Source organism: Gossypium hirsutum, chromosome D11 (genome assembly GCF_007990345.1).
Source record: "Gossypium hirsutum isolate 1008001.06 chromosome D11, Gossypium_hirsutum_v2.1, whole genome shotgun sequence".
NCBI classification, from domain to species: domain Eukaryota; kingdom Viridiplantae; phylum Streptophyta; class Magnoliopsida; order Malvales; family Malvaceae; genus Gossypium; species Gossypium hirsutum.
Window position 1 is genome coordinate 57,510,673 of NC_053447.1, and position 12,980 is coordinate 57,523,652.

A 12,980-nucleotide genomic window follows, 5' to 3' on the forward strand; every position below is an offset into this window, starting at 1 on the left:
TACAACTAATCAAAAACATTATTATTAATTTTTAGGTTATTAATTCTTACACAACCCACAGAAGAAATTAAAACAAAGTCTCGTAAACATTTTTCATATAGATTTCTTGTCTCTTAATAATTTCTTCTCGGTTTTTTCTTCATGCTGATGAACACATTCAAACTCCCTGCTCGATCCCTTTCGAACCGGTTTGCTGCTCTCTTTTCTTTTTATCTTAGTAACACTTGATTCTCAACTCAGATTGTTGTTTTGTAATGAAGCTAGCATCAGCTTCTGTTCTTTGCATTTCTCCACTGCTCTTGGAGCTGCCAGTACCATGAAAAATTATTCCCATAAGCTTCTATATATTCATATAAAATTAGTGTACATAGAACTAATATAATAGTTACTAACCAAGTCCGATCGCTTCTGATCCTTTCATGATTCGTAAACGCTTGCATGAATCGACAAACATCCTATAAAATTTAGTTAAAAAAATTGGATTACTTTTAAATCATAAAATTAATTAGTATAAATGTAAAAAAATTAATTGGAGTTGGAAAATAACTTACTCCCATGGGACATCACCAATAAGCATCCAATCTCCATCTTTGTCTTCATAAGTAGGAACATATTCAGACCCATTCAAGAGATCTATTAATTTGCCTTCATTCATGAAATCTTTCATTCCTTGTGAACCCCCACAGTTACCAATAGTGAAGGAGCTAAACATTTTGCCTAAGGCATCCGATAGTTCTTGGTAACTCTTGTATAATTTCAAGTCCACCTTGCGTAGATAGGGTGCACCATCCATGCTGACCTTAACAAACGCCGCGGGTACGGCAGTGTTAATGGTGTTGCCACTGCCGGTTTTCTCACCCTTGTTGTCGGAGCTGTTCTTCTGACCGGTCATGATGTTTTTCCGAAAGGACCTGACCGGTGGCCATCCTACTACTTGTGCCCTAAAATCCAAGTATTCAAATTTACCATAAAAAAATTAGAAAAAAACAAAAAAACAAAAAAAATTGTCAACTATTGACGTCTACCAAAAGTTTGGTAGCTTAGCTGTGGACTATCTTAGCCATTTTCAAGTTAAAACTTTTGAATTATTGTTTGGTTGCTGGGAAAAGTAATAAAGATTCCACATGTTTTGTTTTCCCTCTTTTTCCCGACAAACAACTAAAGCCTCCAAACATCCCACTAAAAATTGTTTCTACGCTTTACATGGCCAAGATTCAATCAAGACTCATCTTCTAGTAACACTCAAACTAATATTCAGCAATTAATCTCAGTAACAGAAAGAGGTTTTTAGCGACGAAAACAACTTCCGTCGCCAAAAAAAACAAGTATTATTTCATTCAAAACTATACTCATGATGCTTGTACATGCTCACTTCTTGTCTCTAAAAAGAAAAATAAAATGAAGGAACAAGATCATTAACTAACCAAGAAGCAAGAGAAAGAAAAAGTATAATGGTAGCTTACTTAGCAGGGGGCTTTGCAGTGTTTTTCTCCTTCATCTTCTCAGCTTCATCCACCGATGCTTCCTTTGTTGTTGAAAGGTTAAGCTTCAAATCAACCATATCCGAATACCCTCTTTTCCCATTATTTTTGGCGGTTTCATTATCATTTTCAATGCCTGTGGGTAATCCTAAACGTAACTCCGTCTCTTCGAAATTAATCATGCTATACTTGTCATGTTCTGCATCCATAATGCTAGTCATTGCGTTACTTATACACAAAATTTTACGAACAAAGCTCGAAAACCCGTAACCAACCCGACTTTAATTTTCTTTCCTGATCTCTCTTCACTTGCGTTCTGCTTTTTTTTTCCCCTTTGTTTCTCTTGAGAATGTGGTTTTGCTAAAGGAAGAGTGTGAAAATGGTAGAGAAGAAGGCCAAAATATGGTTTATGTTAAAAGATAATATACTGTTGCGGAATATTATGGTTGTGGGATTTCGACGGTGACGATTATTCCAAGTGGGAGATAGTGTTAATTCAACCGTCCAAGATGTGTCGGGGAAGTGGCGTCATGGATGATGTAATTGTTAGAATGATACAAGAGTTTGTGTTGTTTGCCTCCCTCTTGTCTGCTAGGCTCCACCAATTTACAACCAGTATATGAAGATCCATTAACAATGGTGTTTATTATGGTATATATCTCATGTTTTAGGGGCATTACATGCGAATTTCATTTGAATTAGATCAGACTTAAAACGGAAGATTCATTTTAACTCGGTTTTCTTTAGCTTTGAGTTATTTGTTGGTTGTAAGTTTAGTTTTAATAAATAGAATAATTGGAAGAGTAAAATAGCATAGATGCGTAATTCGTGTCCCTTGTAGTTTTTTTTTTTTTTCAAAGAGTAAAAGCCACTGCAAATCAATATAAATAGTGATTTAAGTTTAACTTATCAAGTTATTGTTAGAGTATGCCCAAAGATCAATCATGAGATGGTTGTAAAAACATACTTGATTTATCATGTTTATTAATATAAGGCGTTACCATTATTATTTCAGTTTCTTTTCTGTGTGTATAAATAAACTGTTTTATAATAATGTCCTAAGAATAATGTGATTATTCTTAAAAGATCATTAGTCAAGTATTATTGTTGGATAGGACAACGATAATGCATTAAGACTAACATGTAGTTGATTGATGATAAAGAGTTGTCATTGATATGGAATGTCAGAATCGATGCATGAATATGTGTGTTAGAGAACAACATATTGGACTGACCCATTATGAGTATGTTTCTTGGATTATTATGTAATTGCCACGACATTACTCATAGTGAGTAATATGTATATGATCCTCAGACTTGAGATCATCATAATCCCAACATCGTGAGTAGTATATTTTGATACAGTCAAACGTACACCGTAACTGATTGTTCTATAAAGGCTAATGTTGGATATACCACAATCGATGTAGAGGGATATGGTTGGTCGATATAGAATAAGTCCCTCCTACATAATGGGAGTAATAACTTAGGCCACTTGATTAAGTGAGACTAGAAATGCATGGCCATGCTCAAATAAGTTGATATGAGATGTCATACTTATTTGTATATCGTAGTCTGCTTAAGATATCAAGGAACGTGGAATGGACTATACAAGTGTGACTATTCCATGACTTGTATCCAATCCAGAGATAAAGGACTTAAGGATTATTGCATAAAAGGTTAATCATAAAAAGGTTCTGTCGAATCATGATCTCTTGTGACTTAGGTAGCAATGATGCATTACTAGATGCCACTCATTGTTTGGAACATTGGAATCGTTCTAGTGTTACTGCTAACGGTACAGGAACCTACAGGGTCACACCCTATAGTTGAAATGAACGGAATAAATCATAGTTGGTATTGTTTTTGGGTTATAATTAATTTAATTCGGTAATCAAATTTCCAACACATTATGTACAAGGTTGTTGTACGCATAATGAGGACATGAATTTGGTTAGCATATGTATTCAAATAAATATATGGTTTACCGAAATTATATTATAATTAATGTAATTATAATTTTCGGTTTAAAATATTATTAGATTTATTTAATTCCTAAAAACCCTAAAAATAAAAGGATATATAAGAATCTCATTTTTCTTTGTTTGAGGGGCTAACAGCCGTCAAAGAAGAATCACTTTCAAAACTATTTTGGGGATTTCTTCCGTTCGTAGTCAACTGGGTGGATTACGTAGAGATTGGAGTCTCGATAGATTGCGGCTTGGTTCAACTGTAGATCAGACTACACATTGTTGAGAAGTTGCTGTCTACTTAGAAAAACATTAGGTAATTTCGTAACCTTTTTCACCCCGATTCGTTCCTCACACATGGATCCGTGGTTAGGGTCGCCGATTTTTAAATTTTTCACTACGCCGTAGGGGTGCCGGCGATCCAACAGTTATAACTTCACCAACGGATACAAGGGGAAAATGAGGGCATGGCGTTCCCTTTAAATTGAAAAATTATATCATTTTAAAAATTATAAAATCATAAATTAATACATTATAAAATCTATATTTGACAGCTCAAAAATTTATAATTCAATTTTAGCCCTCCTTAAAAGAGTTTCTAAATTTACCCTGAACCTCATACTTATGCTTCAACTTAGATCACTCTCAAACCGAAAATGAAAATAATTTATTTACAATCAAATTACACTTAATGCAAGTTCTTCTAATGAACAAATAAGTGCTCTTTCTAATTTTTACATGAATACATAGGCAATTGTAGATTTTGCTCCAATTGGTGTTCTATTTGGCATCAAATAAGTAGAGATTTTTAGCATTTGAACTTCAATAGAAACAAGATCTCTTTCAAAATAATAAGTCAATCACACTTAAACTCTTCAAATAAAACTCTTGCTTTACGATATTCAACGTAACCAAATCTAATTAATTTATGCTCAAAACCCTCAAAGAGATGTAAGAAAAATAATCACAAGAATTTAGTTAAAATATATCAACACATATGAAAAATTGTACAACTGTCCAAATGCAAAGTGAGACATAATTGATAGTACAACTAAAATGTGCAACTGGAACTAACATTCTCCACTTTTGGAAACTTTTTTACCAAAAGCACTACAACAATATCAAGTAAGGTAAATCTAGTATTCAAAATGATACTCCCTTTTAGAAACTTAACCAACCAACAACTATAAAACCAAACTATGAAACCAATCATTAATGTACCAGATCATTATAGCATTAAGATAACATCAAAACAACTCTAGTATCGAACCATCCAGAATTAAAAACAAATTGTATAAGGAGTTCATCATGTTAGAATTGAATGACACGAATTATTGTTAAAATAAAATAAAAGTAAAATCTATATAGAACTACATTTCTTTTATTTTATTTTGATTAGAATAAGGTTTTTCAACCTTACTACACTTCATCTATTTGACATTGATTAGAATAAGGTTTTTCAACCTTTAAATAGATGTAGCTGAAACTCATCCTCTATCAATCGAATTTGACATTAGTGAATTTTCTTCTCCTCTGCCTATGGTTTTTTCCCGAAAGTGTTTTCCACGTAAAACCTATGTGTTTTCTTTTTCTCTTTCTTATTGTTTTGCGACCGTTCTTTATTTCCATTATCGATGTTAGTTCAAGAAACTAGTATCAAGAGCTTTTCGAGTTGCTTGTCTAGATCACGGTAATGGCAAAAATGAAGTATGATATTCCATTGTTGGATCACAACACCAGATTCGTGTTGTGGCAAGTAAAGATGCAGACAGGTCTTGCGCAAATGTATTTGAAGGATGCCCTGCTAGGGTTAGATAAAATGCCTTCGACATTGACAGATGAAGAGAAGAAGTGTAAAGATCAAAAGGCTTTAACGCTATTACAACTACATCTGTCGAATGAAATTCTACAGGACGTGTTAAAAGAGAAGACCGTCACTGCATTATGGGAAAAATTACAGTAGCTATGCATGTCAAAAACCCTAACTAGAAAGTTACAGCTGAAGCAACATCTTTATTATCATTGTTTGGAGAAAGGTACGTTTATGCTCAAACAGTCAATTGTGTTTAAAGAAATTGTCTCATATTTAGAGGCCATGGAGGTTCAGTATGATAAAGAAGATTTAGGGATTATTCTACTTTGTTCGTTGCCCCCATCTTATTCAACCTTTAGAGATATAATTTTGTATAGTCCCGAATCTCTTACAATTGAAGAAGTCTATGTTTCCTTAGCCTCGTATGACAAGATGAAACATCGTTGGATCTGACTATCAAAGAGAGGGTCTCATTGTCCATAAGAGACAAGAACAAGATATCGGTGATAATTGTGAGAGGACACAGGAATGAAATCCTTGTAATAAATATAAAGGTAGATCGAGATCTTCAAATAGAGGTAAAACCTGTAATTTATGAAAAAAAAAGAAAGGGCACATTAAGTTTGAGTGCTAAAGTTGTAGAAGAAGATTAAAAGAGAGGTTGCGAATCGAAAGGGAAAACAACCAGAATAATCTGGTGAAGCTAATATAGTAGAAGACTACAACAATGGTGAAATCCTAGTTGTCTCTATTAACAACTCTAGAGTAAGCGATGACTAGATCCTCAATTCTGGTAACTTATGAAACAGTGTCTGAATGTGTTGTTTTGATGAGAAATAATGCTTCATGTAGAATTCCAGGTATTGGCACGATCAAAATTGATATGTTTGATAGAGTCGTCAGAACACTTAATGATGTACGACATATACTAGAATTGAAGAGAAATTTGATTTCATTGAGTACACTTGATTCAAAAGGGTACAAGTACAAAGCTGAAAGTGGGTTTATAAGGATTAACAAGGGTTCCCTCGTTGTAATGAAATGGTAGAGAAAGATTGTCAAGTTATATGTTTTATAGGGTTCAACTATTACTGGTGATGCAGCCATTGCTTCATCTTCTTTGTCGGATGATGATGTTACTAGACTTTGGCATATGCGTCTAGGGTATATGAGTAAGAACGGCATGGTAGAATTAAGCAAAACAGGACTTCTTGATGGACAAGGCATTAGCAAACTAAAGTTCTGTGAGCACTGCGTTTTTAGGAAGCAAAAAATAGTTCAATTCACCAGAGGAATCCATAATACGAAGGGAACACTAGATTATATTCATTTTGATCTCTAGAGACCATCTAGAGTGCCTTTGAAGGGTGGCAGTAATTATATATTGACGATCATTGATGATTTTTCTAGAAAAGTCTGGGCATTCTTCTTAAAATAGAAAAGTAATATGTTGTCCATGTTTAAGAATTGGAAGACTATGATCGAGAAGTTGACATAAAGATAGATAAAGCACCTTCGCACAGATAATTGCTTGGAATTATGTTCTGATAAGTTTAATGAATTGTGCAAATCAGAAGAGATCGTGAGACATTTAACAGTTCACCATACTCCATAGGAAAACGACGTTGCAGAACGAATGAATAGAATAATCATGGAAAAGGTTCGATGCATGTTGTCAAATGCTAATTTATCGAAGTCGTTCTAGGCTGAAGCAACCTCTACAGCATATTTTTTGATTAACTGATCTCTGTCCATTGCCATTGAGAAAAAGACTCCACAAGAGGTATGGCTTGGTACTTATGCTACTTATTCTGATTTGAAGATTTTTGGGTGTCTCACGTATGCTCATGTTGATAATGGAAAATTGGAGCCTAGATCTATTAAATGTGTTTTTCTTGGTTATAAGGTTGGTGTTAAAAGGTATAAGTTATGATGTCTTGAAACAAGGAAAGTTGTAATTAGCAAATATGTTATTTTTGATGAAACAATTATGTTGTCTAACTTACGTCTTAAAGACTTTTCCAATAAAGACCAACAAAGTTCAAACACATATGTGAAGCAGGTGGAACTTTAAATTGATCCAGTATCTACAAGAGAGTCTACTTCTCAAGTTAAAACAGAAACTCAAAGTAGAGTTGTTTCTTCACCATAGTTAGCACCACAATATTCTATTGCCAAGAATAGACCTAAAAGAGTAATTAAACCTCTAAAAAGGTATGTCGAGGCTGATCTAGTTGTTTATGCTTTAAACGTGACTGAAGATATAGATGTAAATCAAGAGCCATCTACTTATTCTGAGGCAGTTAGCTATGAAGATTTAGGAAAGTGGATGTTTGTCATGCAAGAAGAGATGAAATTACGCCATAAGAATAGAACATGGGACCTAGTGAAGCTTCCTAAGGGAAAAAAGGTTATTCGTTGTAAATGGGTGTTCAAGAAAAAAGAAGAGACTCCAGGAGTTAAAGAACCCAAATATAAAGCAATGCTAGTTGCAAAAGGTTACAATCAAAGTCCATATGTAGACTTCACATATGTGTTTTCTCCAGTTGTGAAGCATAGTTCGATTCGAGCCTTATTTGGTATTGTGGTCATTTATGATTTGGATCTTAAGTAGTTAGATGTAAAAACAACATTCTTGGATGGAAAATTGAGGAATATATTTAAAAACAACAATTAAAGGGAGTTACAGTCTCAGAAAAGGAGGACTATGTTTGCTTACTGAAAAAGTCCTTTTATGGCCTAAAACAATCACCAAGGCAGTGATACAAGAGCCAAAGATAAAGGAGAGATAAGAAATGTCAAAACCCAACTTAATGAAGAATTTGAGATGAAAGATTTGTGAGCAGCAAATAAGATACTTGGGATGGAGATTTTCAGAGATAGAAAAGCATGTAAATTATACCTAATTCAGAAAGGGTACATTGAGAAAGTTCTTTGTAGGTTCAATATGCAAAGTGCCAAGCCTGTTAGTACTCCATTAGCAGCCCACTTCAGTCTTTCATCGACTTTATCTCCGTAATCAGATGATGATGTTGATTACATGTCACATGTTCCATATTCTAGTGCAGTAGGATCTCTCATATATGTTATGGTTTGCTTACATTCAGATTTATCATATGCAGTTAGTGCAGTTAGTAGATATATGACGAATCTTAATAAAAAACACTAGAAAGTAGGTCAATGGATTTTCAGATACTTACGAGGTACTACTAATGTTTGCTTATAGTTTGGAAAAACTAGAGATGGATTCATTAGGTGTGTTGATTGTCATTTTGCTGAAGACCTTGATAAAAAAAATGTCTCTCACAATGTATGTCTTTACTATTGGGGGTTGTGTAATCAGTTGGAAAGCCACTTTGCAAACTACTGTTTCTTTGTCTATTACTGAAATTGAGTATAGGGCGATTGCTGAGGCTTTTAAAAAATCTATTTGGTTAAAGATACTCTTTGGTGAACTCAGTAAATACCTTCAGATAAATACAATGTTTTGTGTAGTCAAAGTGTCATCTTCCTTATGAAAGATCAAATGTTTCATGAGAGAACAAAACACATTGATGTTCGGTATTATTTTGTGCGTAATGTTATTGCTCGTGGAGATATTGTTGTGAGAAAAGTTAGTACTCATGAAAATCCTACAGATATGATGACTAAGTCACTTTATATAACTAAGTTTGAGCATTTCTTGGACTTGGTTGGTGTTCATTGTTGAATAATACCCCTTAAAAGGTTTCGTGGAAAAGGTGGAGAACTTGTTAGTTGAAAGTTCATGATGAAGAGCTTATTTAGAATGCGTGTCAAGGTGGAGATTATTAGAATTGAATGACCCAACTCCTTGTTAAAATAAAATACAGTGGTAAAATTAAAAAAAAAGTAAAATCCATATAGAACTACACTTCTTTTATTTTAATTTGATTAGAATAAGGTTTTTCAACCTTACTACATTTCATCTATTTGACTTTGATTAGAATAAGGTTTTTCAACCTTTAAGTAGATGTAGTTGAAACTCCTCTTGTATCAATCGAATTCGATATTAGTGAATTTTCTTCTCCTCTGCCCTTGGTTTTTTTCCCGAAAGGGTTTTCCACATAAAATATGTGTTTTCTTTCTCTTTTTCTTATTACTTTGTGATCATTCTTTATTGCCATTATCGACGTTAGTTCAACACATCAATCAACCATCAATAATTAATAAAAATTTATCAACAAAAAAATAGATTAAAAAGTTATTATTGTGCATATCTCCCCCCTTTTGTTTAAAAATCCAAAAGTCTTAGTTATGTTCCACAAGTAAGAAGACCGACTTTATAACAAAGAACTCAACTCTTTTTCTACTGAGTAGTTTTATTTACTTGTTAAAGGAGCTTAATTACTAGTAAATGCAAACCACTTTATTATTAACATGTTCAATTAGCACGGCCTTCCCAGCAGTTGTTGTATTGGCAGTTATAGGTCCAGTAGCAACTAGAGTGGCAACTTCCTTTTGTTTTCTTCAGCCTCAGACTCTTCTTTGTCAAGATTGGAACTAGTTTCTATGTGTTTTTATTTGTTCCATTTATAGGAGTATTTTAACTCAAATTGCTCAAGTTTTGTAACATCTCATTCTTGCAATAAGCCTTTCTTTTGTTGTATCAAGATTTGGTAAATCAATTAAGGAAACTGTTGGAAAAAAATCCGGTTTGAAAACAATTTTTTTGCACAACGAAAAATTAAAATTTTGAAAACTAACCCGGTTTGTAATATTTATAGCAATAAACCTTAGACCAAAATTGTATATGTGTTTTCGGATAAGTGGATCCTTGATGTTTTTCAATTTATAATTAAGTTCCAACTTTTCGCCTATTAATTATAAACTCATTCAGTCACGAAGTCATTCCACTATAGTATCATGACTAAGCTCTCCCTAACAACATACTGTGACGAAAACAACTACTTAGTGCTCGTCCAATGACCTTGTCATAAGTGTGTTACCTGCATAAGATATCTTTGATCTTTTTGGGATAATATCCACTTTCCCAATATGATCATATTTTATCTCATGGTAATCATTTCATTTTCCTTCATAAAAAGTCAATTATTATTAAATAATAATCAAATCATTCATCACAAAAATGAACAACTCGTGGTCACATTTACTTTTCATTAACCATGTAATGCCAATGAAAGGAGATCATTTACCCATGTATTGGGTTATGAATTTTACTATTGTAAATGACGCTACGTACTATAGAAGCCGTACACCCAATGCACCAGCTTTCAGCTCCTTATCTATTCGAACTCGGGCTTTTACTTACATCAAAGAGTACGAATCACACATACATAGTATTTCATTCACTCAAGATTTAGGTTTGTCACACTATGAATGTCACAAGTGAATAAATCGATAAACGGATTCAGGATCTATTCTAGTTGGGTCATGTCTAATGTATTGTCAGTCTAGTCAGTCACATCTATGTTTTTATCTTCCGGGAGTCATCCGTTCTGATGCTCAAGACAAAACATCTCCTCAATTAGAATTGATAGACGACATATTATACTTTCAATCGGTTTGCTCATTTCCGATTAGTCTAATCAGAAATGAGCAAACCGATTGAAAAACTAATATGCTATCTATCAAGTCTACTTACGGGAGATGCTTTTCTTGAGCATCAAAGTGAATCACTCCCAAAAGATAAAAATATGGATGTGACTGACAAGATTAACAGTACATCAGACAAGACCCAAGTAGAATAGATTTTGAAGTTGTCTATTGATTTATTCACTTATGACGTTCATAGTGTGACATACCTTAAACTTGAGAGGATGATGGACTATGTATGGATGACTCGTATACTTTGATGTAAGTAAAAGCTTGAGTTCAAATAAATAATAAACCAAAAACTCGTGCATTGGGTATATGACTTTTACAATATGTAGCACAAATCAGAATAGTGGAATTCATAGCCTAAGAAATGGATAAATGATATCCTCTCATTAGCATTACATAATAGATAAAAAGTAAATGTGGCCAAAGGTCGTTTGTCTTTGTGATAAATGACTTAATTACTATTTGATAGTAATTGACTTTTCATGAATGAAAATGTAATGGTTATTATGAGATAAAATAGGATCATATTGGGAGAATTGATTTATCCCAAAGAGATTATGATATCCTATGAGGGTAACACACTTATGACAAGGTCATTGGACGAGCATTGATCGAGTAACTTTTGTAATGGTATGTAATGAGGGAGAGCTCAATCATGATACTATAGTGGAATGACATCCTGACTGAGTTTATAATTAATAGGCGAAAAACTAGTACTTAATTATAAATCATTTGAGCTCTAATTATATAAGTCCAATCGGTCCTTCTGCTAGCAGCTCATTAAAACCATAAATGAATTACATGAAGAATCAAATGAACATAAATGAGTGGAAATGATAGAGTTAGAGAAATGAGTTAAATTAAAAAATTAATGTGTTTTATCACCAAATATAGAAATGACTTGAGAATTAATATAAGTTTTTTGAATTATTATTTTATTAAATAATTGAAGCTCAAAAATTAAATTAAATTAATTAGTCATTGTGAATCTGTTGAATATGGAAATGAAATATATTTTATCATAATTTTTTTTATAATGAAGTTTCTATGACTTTAACGAAATTAGAATTGAGTTGAAAATTTATTTAATTAGAAAATTAATTTAATTAATAAATAATATTTATTTTGGAAAATTAAAAAAAACATGTATTTGGTTAAATTAAACTATAAAGTGTTGGGTTTAAAGTCCATAAAGCACATATAATTGGACCAAATACAAGGAATGTTCAAAACCCCTCATAATACATATAAGGAGCGACAACCCTAGTATATTTAACTAAGGTGTGCTACCCCCCTCTCCTAGCTAAACTAGGAAACTAGTTTTTCTATTAAATAAGTATTATTTGTGTTCTACTAATTCAACCAGAATAAATGATATTTTCTAGGAATAACAATTTTACCAGTTTCTATTGAGAGAGAATTACGATCCTACTGAAAGTGAGAAATTGTTTTTGGTTCTGTGTTTGATTCATGATTGGTCGAGCCCACACTCGAAACGATTCATGGTACGAGAATAGCGGAGAAGGTTTTTTATTGAAAGCCGGGAACATCTAGGATCTGTTTCGCACTAAGCACAAGTACTTTTTGAAAAAAATTTATTGATATAAATATTACAAATCAAGTCAATTTTTAAAATTTTAATTTTCTACTATGACCAAAAACTGGTTTTTAGACTGAATTTTTCCAACATTAATGACATAAGGGTTATAGAAATGTTGGTTGGTGGAGAGGATTGAGGTCCGAAGAAGAGAGATAGCTGAAATATTAGAGGAGAGAGAATATGTTCTATTTCAATGTGCATGGGCCCTAAATAGGGGGCTTTTTATCATTCTCAAGATGCCACATGTCGTACCCATAATGATTTTGTACTTCTTGGAATTCAACCACCTACTAATGTTTTACCCAATAGATATGAGCTGTCATATAAGGGCAACGAATATGTGTGATGTAGGAGCGACATGTATTTTATGTGTGTTAAGGGTGTAGTCCCATGGAACATATTCATGAGTTATGGGCTCGTAAGGTTTTGACCTCATTAGTTTCCTTAGTTTGCAAGATGAGTCTTTTTAGTCTAGGGGTTAACTCACGAGATTGGCCCAAAGGTGGAACCAAGGGATTGACAGGGGTCTGCTC

At 33.2% G+C, this 12,980-nt stretch overlaps 1 protein-coding gene across 1 annotated transcript; it reads right to left on the bottom strand.

The window, feature by feature from the left end:
* On the bottom strand, positions 1-2,105 carry LOC107926842 (auxin-responsive protein IAA16). Its single transcript, XM_016857788.2, has 4 exons — positions 1,464-2,105; positions 552-941; positions 394-455; positions 1-305 (listed from the first exon to the last, which is right to left on the bottom strand). The coding sequence occupies exons 1-4, from the start codon at positions 1,700-1,702 to the stop codon at positions 232-234; spliced, it is 765 nt and encodes a 254-aa protein (XP_016713277.1). The 5' UTR covers positions 1,703-2,105; the 3' UTR covers positions 1-231.
* Positions 2,106-12,980: the final 10,875 nt, after the last annotated feature.